The sequence below is a fragment of the Ambystoma mexicanum genome, chromosome 6p (genome assembly GCF_040938575.1).
Source record: "Ambystoma mexicanum isolate Mex_15411 chromosome 6p, UKY_AmexF1_1, whole genome shotgun sequence".
NCBI lineage: Eukaryota > Metazoa > Chordata > Amphibia > Caudata > Ambystomatidae > Ambystoma > Ambystoma mexicanum.
In genome coordinates this window covers 1,474,312,720-1,474,328,391 of record NC_090935.1, presented here as the reverse complement: position 1 = coordinate 1,474,328,391, position 15,672 = coordinate 1,474,312,720, and the positions used below count along the sequence as shown (strand labels likewise).

General features: G+C 43.1%; 1 protein-coding gene across 1 annotated transcript in view; it reads right to left on the bottom strand.

The window, feature by feature from the left end:
• LOC138510558 (serine/threonine-protein kinase MRCK beta-like) overlaps positions 1 to 15,672 on the bottom strand; it is a 2,015,755-nt gene that overhangs the window by 917,780 nt on the left and 1,082,303 nt on the right. The window contains exon 15 of the mRNA XM_069626316.1: positions 11,857 to 11,907. Coding sequence (XP_069482417.1) covers positions 11,857 to 11,907 — 51 coding nt within the window. The remainder of the gene's footprint in view (positions 1 to 11,856; positions 11,908 to 15,672) is intronic.

The window sequence follows — 15,672 nt, the reverse complement described above, 5'->3', positions numbered from 1 at the left end:
AAAGCTAAGTTCGAACTGCAACATTGTATGAACTTTTGAACAAAGAGCTTGTGTGTGAAAGCTTGAAAGAAAGTCCAGTGAAGGACCAGCAACAGTGTGGTCAGGCGCCATGTGGGCGCTTATTCGAAGCATTTGGCTGGTCCCCTTTGTTGAAACTACAAGTACCAGAAGGCCCTAGGAGAGGCCAGCGTGAGGAGTCAGAGAGGTCATACAAGGGTTCAGTCAAACCCCTTGTACAATCGAAAAATAATACCACACAGCAAATCCTTAAACAGCTCTTACCGTATTCCTCCAGAGTCGGCTTTCCCAAGGAAATACTATCTGATCAAGGTTCAAATTTTATGAGCAAGATTATTGCAGAAGTCAAGGATCTACTCCATATTACCACCTTACGAACCTCTGTATACCATACCCAAACTGATGGCTTGGTAGAAAGATTCAACAAAACCCTCAAATTAATCTTGGGGAAATTAGTAGACAAAGATGGGAAAGATTTGGACCGAATAATCTGTGGGCACAGTTTGCCGTGAGGAAAACCCCATAGGTCTCTATGGGATTTTCCCCCTTTGGACTACTTTATGGCAGAGAGCCCCGAGATGTCCTGGGCAGGCTCTGGGAAACATGGGAAGAACGAGAAGAGGCACAAATTCCCATCTCCCAAACCGCTACCCGAATACCAGAACATGAGACTTGCTATAGATCTAGTCGGCACTCATATGAAAACAGACCAGAGCCAACAAAAATCCAATTACGATAAGAAAGTAAGCCTGAGATCATTTTCCATAGGACAGAAAGTATTGGTCCTATTACCCCCCTCAGAAAACAAGCGCGTTTCTAAGTGGCATGATAGTAGAATGAACGGGAACCTGCACTTATAAAGTAGCCCAACCGGCTAGAAAACAGAAGGTCTATTTATACTACATCAATCTCTTGAAAGAGTGGGAAGAGAACCCCGAGCCAGCCATACTATCTTTTTTGGTTCCAGAAGATGTAGACAACCTGGAACTAATTCCTCCAGAGCTGTCTATTCAATAACCAGAAGATCTAAAAGATGTAGTCGCATCATTCCCCGATGTATTTTCAGAAAAAACAGGAAGAATCAAAGGCACCTACCACTATATATGAACGCCCAAGGGAAAAGTGGTTAATTCAAAACCGTATAGACTCCTCCAGGCCCGTAAAAAGATAGTGGCTGAGGAAGTAAAGAAAATGTTGCAAGGTAATATTATCGAGCCTTCTTCAAGTCCATGGTCCTCCCCTAACGTATTGTTAACTAAACCTGACAGTTCCTGGAGGTTTTGTATAGATTTCCATCAAGTTAATTCAATTTCCGACTTCGATGCCTATCCCATGCCACGCATCGATGATTTCATTGATAAACTGGGAGTAACCACCGTTCTGCCCACCCTAGACTTAATAAAAGAATACTGGCAGATAAGGAAAAGACAGCGTTTTCAACGCCCCTAGGACTGTTTCAATTTAAAGTCCTCCCTTTCGGTTTACACAGCGCACCAGCCACTTTCCAACGCCTAATAGATAAAATCTTACAACCCTATTCTGATTTCTGTGGAGCTTATATTGACAATATTGTCGGTTATATTAAAGCCAGTGAAGACCACCTTTTCCACCTCCACACTATCATGAGAGTCCTCAGAGAGGCTGTCCTGACTGCTAATCCATATGGCAGCAGAGTGCTGCTCCTGCCGGCCATGCAAGTGCAGAAGCCTTTCTCATGCTACGGAGGGGGCAGAGGGGCTTCTAAGGGCCAGCAAGCAACGGCTGGGGCGAACAAAGCCTTCTACGCCGCTTTGATTTCCCCTCTCAGGGCCACTACCAAGTAAACGTTAATGTTATCAGACATACCCTGTCTGCTGCCATAAATCCAGCACTTGCCACTTGCTGGCAGCACTACCACTGTTTGTTGCCTTTATTATTTATTTAAAATTATGTATCTGTTTCTCCTTTGCTCCACACGTTCCACTTCTCCCCCCTTCCACGCACTTTCCCCTCTCCCATGCACTTGCGTGTTCTCAATGTCACTGTGCCTAGTAAGATTGTTGGTTTGTTCTCCACTGTTTCCGCTCCCTTGCCTTGTCACGCTCTGAAACACTTTGTGGGGGGCATGGGGACTACACTGTACTTAAGAACCCGCCCGCATCACCTCCTGAGAGCTTAAGACTTGGTTGCTCGTCCATACCACCATATAGAGAATCTTGGCAGGGGTGCTCTGTGCTTCTATTGTGCCATTTAGAGGGCAGGAGCACAGATAACCCCCTCCAGTCTTTCCACTGGTGGCAGCAGTGGGATGCTAATGGTTTTAAGAATCAGTGTGTAACCTTGCCACTTACAAAATATCCACACTTTGTTAATTTAAGGTTTAGTTGAGTATACTAGGATAATGACATTACAAGCAATAGAATCTATTGCCAATGGTAAATTGACCCAGATGAGCTTAGAGGGTCTCCAGAGTGCTTGTGAAGCCAGGGAGTTAGACTTTGAAGATATTTCTAGGGCTGAGTGATAGCTGCCCTGGTGGACTACCAGACTGATTGTGATGGTCTTGATGAAAGGGTGATGGAGCCACTGAGGACCCTACCGCTGGGGGTTATTAATTAATCTGTTTCTGGGATTGTTACCTCTTTTGCTGCCTCTGTTTCTAAACCTCACGCTGCTCTTCCGGGGGAGGCCCTGAAGATTGAACTTTTAATATTGGGGCTACAAAGGGAACAGTTTGCCTTTCAATACAAAACGTTGGAAACAGAAGCAGAGTTAAAGAAAGAGTAGCTAGTATAGCAAGTAGTACTCAAAGATAGAGACACTGAACATCAAAGACTCAAGCTATGGAAAGCTAAGGTGAAGACTTCAGTTAGACCAGTTGGGAGTGTCAGGGGGTGTCAGATCTCATGCCACTACATTTCGGAAAGATTTGGTGAATATGTATGTGGAGAGTTCAGATATTCTCCAATGGTTGGAAGCATTTGAGATGGCTTGTGAAATCAATGAATTTGACTGAGAGGATTGGGCTAAGTGTTTGTTACGCAGAGTACCTCAGACTGATTATGACTGCCTTCTGAAGTTGAGTGTGGATGAAAGGGGCAAGTATGCGTGCATGAAATCTGCTTTGATTGCCAAATTTGGCAAGACACCTATCCAATACCTAAAAAGGTTCAGGGAATATAAAAAGAGAGCATGTGTCTTGGGTTTACTGGGTGAGTGCTGTGCATATGAACATGATGGGGTGGATTGATTGATACAGTGTGAAAACATTTTTTGAACTGTCCCACCTTTTTATTATTTTTTATATTGTTTTTATTGGCTTTTCAAAGTTAAATCACAAACAGTTTCCCCCCACCCTATTAGCCGAACCTTTACTCCTACCTTCACCCTTCCCTTACCTGAATGTCACAAGCAAAACCTTTGTAAAAACTATGTGATGATAATAACGCATTACAACATTAGCCTTGTACATCATATTAAGCAATACACAGCAGGCGCAGTCTTTGAGGGCAAGATTGAAAGTTAAAGTCTTGTAAAGAATGTTGGCACAATGTTCCAGTCTTCAGTGAACATAGAAAGGTCCCCCTCTAGAGAATATGTCATCCATTCTAGTGATACAAAAGTTCCATACTTTAGCAATTCATTCAGATGTTTGAGGTGTATCTTTACGCTTCCAATTCTGGGCAATTACAAGCAAAGCAGATAATTGTAATATCACAAATGCTTTCTGGATGGCTTTTGGCCGACGTCTAAAATTATTGTCTATCATAATAAACAAGCAGGTGCATAGAAAGAGAGGAGCTTATATAGAAAGGATTTCAGAAATATAAGAGTTCCCCTCTCCCAGTATTGGGTTAACCTCAGACATAGTAGGTTTCATTTGGGCTAGTCCAACTGGTGTATCGTGCCATGAGTTTGAACCAACATTCTTTTTTTCGGATCAATCTGGCAAGTTTGGGGATTTGTCTCCTAGTCATGGTCAGTGATCTCCTCCACCAACATGACCTGCCAGCGTGTTTTGTAGCTTATTCTTGTTTTGGGTGACCCCTCCCTCAATATTCTATATAGATTAGAAAGCAATGCCTTATTCCCTAGGTTGGATATCACATAGTGTTCAAATGATGTCAACTCCCTGGTACCCGCTGCCTTAATCGGGGGAGCTCAAATCCAATTCTGCACCTGGAAATATTGAAACCTGGATTTTTCATGGAGTCCCAATTCCTGTTTGCATTGTGTGAATAGTTTGACTGTGTCTCCCACAAACATATCTCTGAACTTCACACACCCTCATACCTTCCATTCCCTGAATGCATTTGGTTCCAGGCCCAGGGTAAATTGGGGGTTATAGAAAAGAGGCGTGAAAGGTGAAGGGAAAGTTGTGATACCATGTTTTTCTACTGCTTCATCCCAGGTATTTTCCACTGTGTGCATAATTTCGCTCTGGTGTATGTTAGTTGGGCGATTTGATCTTGGTAACCACAGATCTTCCCTTAATCAGGGGCCCCCAGAGCTAATTCCATCTGGACCCAGTGTTTTTCAATTGTATCTGTGGACCATTCTTTTATAACCCTCATCTGCGCCCATCGGAAATAGGTTAGAAGATTAGGAAGGCCTATCGCTCCTTTCTCTGGTGGTAGCATCAGTGTAGTTAGGGCTATCCGCTGAGTCTTATTTCTCCACACAAAAGCCAAGACAACCTTATGTACTTTACGAAAGAAATATAATGGGATCTTTATGGGTAGCGCTTGAAATAAGTAAAGTGTTCTAGGCAGAGAAACAATTTTTACCGAATTGATGAGACCCAACCACGAGATTGAAAGAGGGTTCCACTTTTTGAGTTGAGATTAAATGTCCTTTAATAGAGGCGAATAATTAGCAACATATAGACCCTTGAGGGATGGAGTGATCTTTACCCCCTGTAAAATAATTGCTTCTTGTGCCCATCCGAGCCGAGTCTGCGGATAATAGTGATATATTTAAGACCTCAGATTTGTTCACATTAATTTTCAGCCCTGAAACTTCCCCAAATTTCTCAAATTCTTGTGTAGATTCCTGTATAGTGTTCGATGGATCCGTGGCTACGAGCAGCATATCATCAGTGTTAGCCATTATTTTGTGTTGAGTGCCGCCGAACATCACTGCTTTTATACTTTCCGATTGTCTAATTTTAGCCAATAACGCTTCCAGATGTAGCGCATATAACATTGGAGAACGGGGACACCCAAAAGATCTGAATTCCCTTCCGTAAACAGGTGAGCGAAACCTCTCGTTTTCCACAAGCAAGGCTTCATGGGCATGTCCAAAACATCTCCTGATTGCTAATATCCATGTGACGATGACAGGTTGGCTCGGGCATGGTGGTAAGAGCCTTGCTCTTGGCAAGGTTCTGTTGCTGTTCTTAACATTTCTGCCGCACTTTGGATCCAGTGTGTCAATTCTTCTGCCGCACTTTGGATCCAGTGTGTCAATTCTTACTGTTAATTGTTCATAGGTTTCCAGTCTAGTGACACCCAGGTCTACGTTGTGGGGGGCCACAGAGGGCCTCATATTCTCCTCCCAAGTTAGCATTGTCCTTTTTTTTGTTAGAGTTGATTCAGATTTGGCTGCCATCTTTGTATGTCCTTAGATGTTGAGCTCTTCCGATTTCTGGAGAGTTCGAACACCAATAGGAGGAAGGTCTCACTTGTCTCCAAATGAGCGGCTTTGACTCGTGGAGAGAAAAGATGCAGAATCATACTGTCTGTTCTAGCTTCTTCCACAAACTGGACTAGTTTTATATTATCTGATTCGATGTATCTTAATTTCGGTATGGAGTGAAGAAGCTTTAGGACATTTGCCTGGTTTAAAGTCAGGCCATCTTCTGCTCTGAAGAGATGCTTAATCACGACGGTTGATAAGTCTAAGGTGTTTCTAGGGGGGATTGAATGAATGAGCATTTGTCACAGCATTGTTTTGCATCTCTCCAGATGAGTCTTGATCAGGGCCTGTCTCCTGTTTTTTTAGACTTGCGTCTCATTTTTGGTTCAGTGTCATAAAGGTGGACCCTCGCGAGGCCATCAGTATGTCCTGGTTTGTTATTGTGTGGACTGTAGCTGGCCCACACAAATCTACTGCCTTGGATTCTTCAACTGAAACTTCTTTGATGGAATTTTCTTTAACATCCCGATACTGATCGTCCTTGTCTTTCTCATCCACTGACATATAAACTGAGAGGTTCATTAAAATGTTCCTTTGTTCCAATTCAGAGTCGTTCATGGTCCTGGTCACCGAGGATATCGTTGGTTTTTCTATTAGGGATTTCCTAGATTTTGGATTTGACTCTATCTCATTTGTGGGAGACATCTGTTTCGCTGGTGGTGTTCTTAGGTGGCATAGGAATGCTCTAGAACCATTTGACTTTGGTTTTGGGCCACTTGGTCTATATTAGTTTTTCTTCTGTATCGATGCAACATCTTTGGATCTATTGACACGGCTTTCGAACAAGAGGAAGATTTGTTTCCAAGTTCTGCTTGGACTAGCGACCCCTGGTTTTCATTTGGATTTTGACTAGGCAGCACTTTCCCTGTTATCATCTCATGGCTTTGAGACAGACTGTGATTAGGGATCCTTTTTTCAGGGAATGTGCTCATTGGTATTTGGGGTGCTACTAGTACCTCCCCAAGACTCTGTATACCCTCAGAAGATCTTGCTTGGGTAATATCTTCGGTTACTGGGATACTCGCAGGGGGTTCTCAGATTGTTTGATCAGATTGTTCTCCTTGAGGTATCTCATTTGCGGGCGGTCTCTCCGCTTGTGGGACCTTCGTTGTCCGATCCTTGACCCTAGTTGGGCCAGAGTTGATCATTTCCAGTTGAGTTTGCACGGGACTCCTCTCTTGTCAGGAGATTTTCATCAGTTCAAGGATTGACAACATCATGGTTGTTTTGTCAAAGTAGTCACCTCTGGCCACGTCAAACAAACGAGCTTGCCACTGGGCGGTTGTTTCTGCCTCTCTATCTAGGCTAGATTGAATTTATGCAGCAAAGGTTTCTAGAAAGATCTGTTTAGAGTGGATCATTGCCAGTAATGTCAACTGGTCTTTTACTGCATCACTTATTACCTCATAGAGCTTCATGAAGGGGGCTAAGGATACAGTTATGAACGCCATGACGTTATTTTGAATTTCCATCAAGGACTCTGGTGTGATGGATTGGCTGGCCTTTTTTCCCTTTGATCTATGCCGGACGAATGCCTTGTTATCCGTATCCTTCAAATAGCTGTCATCTGAGCTGGCTGCAGTTTGTCGTTGCTGGTTAGGCCCTTTCATCGATGGAGTACCCTCTAGGATGGAGTCCATCAAGGAAGGTGGAGGATGGTTGACTCTCGGTCAAGGTTAGTGGGCCATCATAGACTGTGAGGTTGACTGAGGGGTTGGAGTAAACACCAGGGTTTCTCTCTCGGTGATGCATCTTTCCACTGGCATATTCCCAATAGAGTTCATAGAGGTCAGTATGGTTGAAGCAGGAGGAGATGGGTCTTTGTTGGAGGACTGGGTGACCAGTTGCAAGTGATTAACAAATACATAATTTCTTCTCTTTTGGTTGGAAATTAGGGATTGAATTTCAACAATGTCCTAGGAGAGTCACATCGCCAATTCAGAGGGGCGGCTTAGGCAGCTCTTTGCCTCACCTTGCGTTGAAAAAGCCTCAGCATGTAGTTTAAAGTGGGCCAGGATTCCCTCAGATGGAGGTGACAATTGCGGGACAGTCTTTTCCCTCTCATTTTTAGACATCATGATAGAGCAAGAGAGTTGCCCGGGAGGGAATATGGCAGGGGCGTGGCATTGTGTATACCTAGCTCATTTACACCTCCATTAGCCACTTCAGTGTTTACCATAACTCTATCTTCAGACACAGTTTGTTTGATTGAATCACAGGATTTAATGGACGACAATGGCCAGACCTCAGTGTTTGATGCACAGGAGGGAGATCTCCTCCCAGTCTTCAATGTTTGGTTAGGGGGCCCGCCCCTCGCAATTCCGTTCAACAGGGCACCAGTCCCCTCATCCACTTCCTCAAGTGTGAAGTCCAAACTAAACCCCCATGAGTCTTGCTAGGGAGGGGGGCAAGATTCTATGGGTTCTGTATTGCTTTCTACTCTGTTGGCATGGTGAGGTGGGAGGACATTGTGAGCATTCACGCACAGCTTATTGATAAGGGCAGCTTCCGTGTTCTCTTCTGCATTCTTTTCCGATTCCCCTTCGGGGACCCCGCTCTCCTTCAAGGTGATGAATAACATGGCAAGTTCTGCCGGAGTCGGTGTGGCTGGGGGAGCCACATCAAGCCTTCTTAATTGTCTTATTTCCATTCTTGGGCTAGTCGAGTCCATCTGGCCAACTCGCTGCCGAGTTCACTCCGAGTCAACTCTCGCGCCAGCGCGTTAGGCCCGGTTGGGGTTTTGTAGTGGGAGGAGGGTTGTTAAAGGTACAGCACCCTTACTGTAGCGTGGGAACAGATCAAAGCACCCGCAGCAGTCTCTCTCTCCAGCAACTCCAGTTAACTCTACGCCAACTCTTGCGCCGGCTATTCCCGCACTACTGGGTTTTTGTAGTGGGAGGAGGGTTGTTAAAGGTACAGCACCCTTACTGTAGCATGGAGACATATCAAAGCAGCAGCAGCAGTCTCTCTCTCCAGCAACTCCAGTTAACTCTACGCCAACTCTTGCGTGAGCGCTTTGCGCACGGTTGGGGTTTTGTAGTGGGAGGAGCGTTGGTAATTTTTCTTTTAATGTTTGTAGCACTCCCTCATTGGCCACTTTCAAACAGTCACACATCCATCCACCAATCACATCCGAAAACTCTACATCTTGCCCTGTCACCTCTGTTCAACACTTGAGATGTGCATTTCAACTCTCAGAGTAAAAGTCTTCTGTCATTCACACCCTTCTGCATCAAAAACGACTGTGAAACGCTCCAAGATTTCTATTTGCAGATTCAACAATATCTATATCTCACATACATAGTACAGGAAAGCGCATTTTTTGTAAGTATTTTTTTTCAACACCTTTCTAAATATATATACAGGGTTGCTGCCACTTAACTTGTAATAAGCATCTCAATATGCACATTCTCTTTTTTAACCCCATTGCTAACAAATACCATGTATTGCAACATTCTGCACCTGTTTGGATCAAGTGGCGCAGTTACTTACATGTACTGCCAACATATTGCACTTCCTCACACCAACCCCCACTTATCAGTGTTCTACAAATCTTTTGCAGCTGCATTTCACTTGCTTGTAGAAACAAGTTACAAACACTCTACATGCAGACATGCATGTCTTTATTTTCAACAAAATGCTCCTAAAAAGAAACATTTTTAAAACAACAGCATTTTTCCTTCTCTATAAATATAATATTTTCAAAGCTTTGCTATCACATCCCTTACAGTACCACAATTCACCACGTGCTGACATATATGTGTATAGTGCCAATGTATGTACACATTTTTCCCATTTCAATAAATTCCAACTAAAAACATGGAAACCTTTCCAACCACTACTACAACACACTATATACTAACGTCATACACTGCTGCAACAGCATAGTTCCACAGTATTACCACTAGGCCACAGTTTTCACTACAACACGCTACAAATTCATTGCACCACAACAAGTGCACTTTCCATATTAAAAGCAGCAGGCCAAAAATTGCCTTGCTACAAAAAAATAAATGTTCATGTATTTTTGCGTCAAGGCAAACTATGCTGTAAAGCTTATACCAATCCATATATCATACCTAGTGCAAACTTTCCTGTGCTACAAAAATGAACTAAATATGCATCTTGTTTACACTCTGCCAATTTGTACGCTGTTACTTACAATATGCCAAACAGCACTTGCATAGTGCAATCATTGTAACAAGTTAGTCTTTAGCACTCCACACATAACACGTCTTTATTCACTCTTGTTTCCAATAACTCCTCCTCCCTTAATAAATAACAACCTTTATTAGTGAAATGAGTTCACCATTACCATATATACCAACTAACTTTCTTTTACAATTACAGGAAAAAAGAAGATCAACAAAGACAGCTACCGAACAAAGGAAAACTCTTCAATAAAAGGTTTTAAAGTATCTTGTTTAACAAATTATACTGTTTTTTTTTCTTCACAGAGAAACAACCACAGATTCCAGCTTTCTTACCATATTCAACTAAGTATCCACACCCAGTATTGTGCTTTTTTATACTTCTTTTCCTCACAAACAAGGGATTCCATAAGCAATATCCACAATTCTGGTAGGATTATAAATACCACATAGAATTCAATGATATTGTTGAACCATATTACAAATACTATATACTCCCCCTAGAGTACCTATATTTACTAAACACGTATTACTATGGCAGTGGTGAGTGTCCAGATTCTTGGGGGCATTGACACTGGCCACGACCACAACAATAGCATTGAACCATATCATAAATATGCACAATACACCTTCCAATAACATGACTCACCCAGAACCCCTACCAATCCCAATAGTGTCTGCGGATCCCTGTGTCCACAGCTTCGAATATGACCGCAGACATTAAAATTGGCCACAAGCTCGGCGGCTCCATATAAACTGTTTTCCACTCATAAACCCTACCTAGACATACATTCAGTGACAAAATAACCCCAAATGTATTTTCCAGAGTTTTTTCTCACTGCACTGTTCTCAGATAAAGGCTGTGGTCCGCGGATCCTATATGGTGGCCGTTTCCAAAAATATGACACGCAGCTCATGTTTTCCAAATACCCAAGCAGTGTACATGTTTTATGTCTGAACACCAAGCCGCCCTGATTCGTCTAGAGGTGTCCATGGAAACAGAATCCGAAACTGAATCTGCGGACCAGAAGCAGATATCACAAATTATTGTTAACAAGTTTTTGGACATTTTTTAAAAAACTACTGGACGGATGTATACCAAATTTGCAAAAGCACACTTTTAAGACGAAACCATCACTCCTTGCAGAACTTTGGTGAAAATCCATCCAGCGGTTTGGGCTGTAGGCGTGAACACATACATTTTTCCATTATGTCTATGAGGATTTCAAAAGTTTTGGGTCCCCTACTATAACTTTGCACCCCCTGGATGAAACCGCACCAAACTTAGCAAAAGTATTTGGGGGTGGTCATATACATTTCTTGCAAAGTTTGGAAATGATTTGTTGAACAGCGCCAAGGTTATAAGCCGCGCAACAATTGTTCTTCCTATGAGATTAGCAACGAAACCATAAATACACCGCCGCTACTGTATCCAAAACTATTAAAAAAAGATAAACAGTAGTTAATATAGGGCAATCAATTTTAAAATAAACAAATGCTTGAAAATAAGAAATGACAGACAGTTATGCAGGAATGATGGCTAGTTTTCTTAAGTATAGAAAAGGTATTAAGTGGCCCTGTTACTGGGCTAGATAGTATCTTTGCCAGCGACCGGTGATGGACCATCTTGCCCGAAAGTCAGACTGGCGCCTTTTCTCTATGTGAATGAATGAGTGCGCCGCGTATGAGCGAACCTCTATTTCTCAACCAAAAAAATAAGGTAGTGTCTACTCGGAAGACATATCCTTTGTCCTAGACACTTCCATAAAACAAACTGATCTATGCATAAGCCACCTGTCAAACTCCATTGGGCAAAAAAAGGTATTTGAGATTATGCCTAATGAATGTGTTCAGTTGCCACAACAAGGACAGCAGATGCTGTTGCTTGAGAATAGGTTGCAAGTGACACCAGGCACATCAGTGATGAAGGAAAGTATGCATAACTTGTAAAACATCACATTACATTTCAAAACGTATAGAATCCTATCAACTTTTTAATACATCATCCTACCTGATGAACTTGAACTCTTTCGCGGTGGTCTATCTAGGAAGGCTTGCCATTCTACAGGATTGGGAAACAAAAAGATAATAGTTAGAACAAGAAACAAGTCAAGAAGAGAGAAACACAAGTTGCTTGCAAGCAAAGGCATTATTTAACTCTATCTATCCCTTGATGATCATTTTGAAAACCCCACATTATCTGAGAGCTTTTACACAAGTTCAACTTTTAAATAAGAACTTGTGTCAGTTCCTCTTACACCGTACTGAGTGTTTCATGCTTTATAATGTTTCTATGCAACCATACACCAAAGAGATATTCTGGCAAAAGTCTACATTGCGTCAATCGCTTGTTTGAACATTGCGGTGTCTGTAACGGATATTAGGAATATGGCTGGGGCAGAAAAATGTGTTCACCATGAAGAAGTGAATACAGTGAAGTGTGAAACATTCCTGATGACGTCAACAGGGATTTGTAGAGTAACAGAAATGTCTGGTGTGAGTTGGGCTATGGATGCTGGGGCAATCCTGTAAAGTGCTCCAGAACGCTGGAACTGAGTGGCAGCATTTGAAATATCCAAAGCATCAACCATAATCACAGGATTATGCGCCATCAACCCTCTTCATGAACAGTCACATCACCAGGTAGTATTTAAGCAATAATTCCTTTTACTGGATGGTTACAATCTCCACACTGGGGTTAAAGGTCCCAAGGGATGCAATGATTTTAATGAGGTCTCCAGGACCATTTTGGTCTGGTAAAACCCACCTACAAGGGCATTACAGATGTTAATGACACAAAATAACAAGTAAAGTGCTTAAAGGGATTGCTTTCAACTTGAGAAATATCAGGCCGAGATGGTGCATCATTTCCGAAGTAAAAAAAAAAGAAATTATGGAGAAAGAAAGATGGCCACCATGGAAAAGGGAACTGCACAGAGACCCTTCGCCCTTTCTATTGACAGCCTTTGAGCGGAGCATGGCGAGGGAGAAGAGCATTCATGGTGACCTTGAAGAGGTAAGTGGTCATGATGGGAGTTTGTGGTGGGACGGCCTATGATGCATAATTTGAGGCTGGGATGAGGCAGCGGTTGGGTGCTGCACCAAGCTGTTCTGAGGGCTTGAAATATAGGGAGTGGATAATGCCTGTGGTGTGGCCTGGCAATGAATGACTACACTAAATAGTGTATTATGGCACTTTTAATCACAAAAAAACTATATACAGATAAGGGAAGTTATATTCTCATTGCCTTCTATAACTGCCTTCTATAACTAAGTATCTAGAGGCAGCTTGGGGCTCAGCCAGTTCGTAGGCAATTTCTACAGAGCAGGAGGAGCGCTGCGCATGTAACCGCTCACGTCTCTGCTGGCTCGCTTTGCACGTTCTCTTTTCTGCGGCCCCCACTTATGCTGCATGAAGTCTTGTGAGTGTATGGCCGGAGCCGCTCCCGTGAGACTAGTGGGTGGTCACCCTCACTCACTTCAGTGAGTGCGCGTTTTTCATTACCCCATTCACTGCCTTCTGTGTACCATGCTGACTACTGCCACTTCACACTCGTCGTGTAGGAACATGTTGTCTTTGTCGTTTGTACAGGTAGACATGACATGCAATCAGCCTGCAAGTTCTTGCATCCTGTTATGTGCATTGTTTCATACGTTCATTTGTGTAGTTTAGTTGCTATAAATGCAATGCCTTGGGGGATGTCTTTGTGCCTTCTGAGCTGATCATGTTCACCAGGGGCTTGTGATCAGTGACCAGATCAAATGTGGTTCCCGACACATAAGTCCTAAAATACAACACAGCCCACGCACATGCAGGCATCTTTTTCTCTATGGTGTAATGGTTTTTCTCAGCCTCTGACGCAGAGTCTACAACCTGCTCAACATCCCCTCTCTTCTGTGTGAAAGTCGCTCCGAGCCTGGAGACACTCACATCTCTGGTGATGCACATTTTCCACATTAGTTTGAAAGGGGAAGGCATCTGTTTTACATCTTCAACTGTGGTCTTCTGCTCCCATCTTCACAATTACGCCACACCCTTCTTCAGCAGTTCCCACGTGGTCGTGGTCTTCTCAGAGAATCGTGGAACAAATGTTGCGTGGTATTCTGCCATACCCATGAATGACCTCAACTCCTCCTTGTTGGTCGCTGCTGGCACCTTGACAATCACTTGAAATAGATTTATCTTGGGGCTAATGCCCTCTCGTGATATCTTGTGCCTCAGATATTCCACCTTCTTCCTCTTATTCATGCACTCCTCATACCGCAACCTCACTCCGGCATCCTGAAGTTTATTCAACACATTTCTCAGTACTACATCATGGATCTCTTTATCTTCTGCATAAATGAGGATGCCATCCTGGAAGTATGAGACATGTTCTATATTTCCACAGCAAAAAGTCCCTCATCCTCTGAAACACTGCAGTAGCTGAGGATAGGCCAAACAGCAATCTGGTGTATGCTACAAGCCAAATGGAGTGATAAATGCTGTAAGCAACCTTGACTCTTTATGCTGACTTATTTGACGATATACATCACGCTTGTCCAATTTCAAAAAATACTTTGCCTCCTTCATCATCATGATCAATTATTGACACTCAGCAACGAGTAGCTGTCGATGATTATCTCCACGGTAGCTTGCACTGGTCTTACTTTATGTCTCACTAGCACTGCACCGTCTTCCAACTTAATTTTATGCACATAAGGGCTCATTCAAATATGGCGGTGTGGAAAAAAATTGTTGGTAACGGAATTACCGCCACTTTTCCTGCACTGCAATACTACGAGTATAGCCCTGGAGTAGGGAAATTACCTCCAGTATCATGATGGAAGTATATCCATGCACTGTCCGATGAACAATCGGCAAAATCAGTGCAATTACCACAGCAGCAAATCCACCAGTAGTAATTCCACTGAACAAGCCCAATAGACTCCAATGTAATCCAGCAGTAGTTTTGCCAGTAACGGTAATTCCGTTGGGCAGTATTCTGGTCAATTTACTTACTGCCAGAATACCACCCAACTCGTAATGAGGCCCATAGTTCTTTATTCTTCCCAGGCCTTCAGAGAACAATCTCAGGAACTCTTCTCTTGAAAGTGATGCTTACCCTGCTCTTATGGAAAGGACTTTCTCTTCTGTACTGGGATCCAGCTTGGTATTCAATTTCGCCTGGTCATCCCTCCCCCAAGAAATATACTCTTGTTGATATCTGTCTGCCTATATTCTTGGTGTTTCCTTTTATCTACCCCAGCAGGTGCACTTTGGCACTTTCAAACACTTGGACTCGGTGCTTCATCTTCCAAACTGCCACTTCTTGATTTCCCACCATTTCTTTGTAGGTATGAATGGGTGTATGGTCAGATTCGCTCCTGAATCTGCCATCCCTCTGGTTTCCTTTCCATCCACTTTGACCAGGCAGTGAGGTTTCTGTCTTCTGGCTTTTGTGTTGTTCACATGACGATTGTGTGGTTGATCATCTTCAAACAACGCTTCTTCTGCATTCTCTTCCTGTGCTTCTCTTCCTGTGCCATCTCTTCCTGTGCTTCTACGGAGGTTACTATCCTTCTGGGTTATCGACACACCACTTTTCTTGCACCACTTTTCTTACAGTTGGTGCATTCTTTGCCCCTGGCTGGACACGCTTAATCATTCACGAGATGTCGAATTCTTGCACTCCTGTGGCACCTCAAAGGTTCTCTCGGTTTGTCTCTTCCTACTCTGGCCTCATTCACTGGCCTTCCTCTGTTGCCTGGATACTATAGGGCGTACACCTCCATACTTTGCAAACTTCCCACCATTTATTTGCACCTGAGTGTAGTCTCCTCTAGA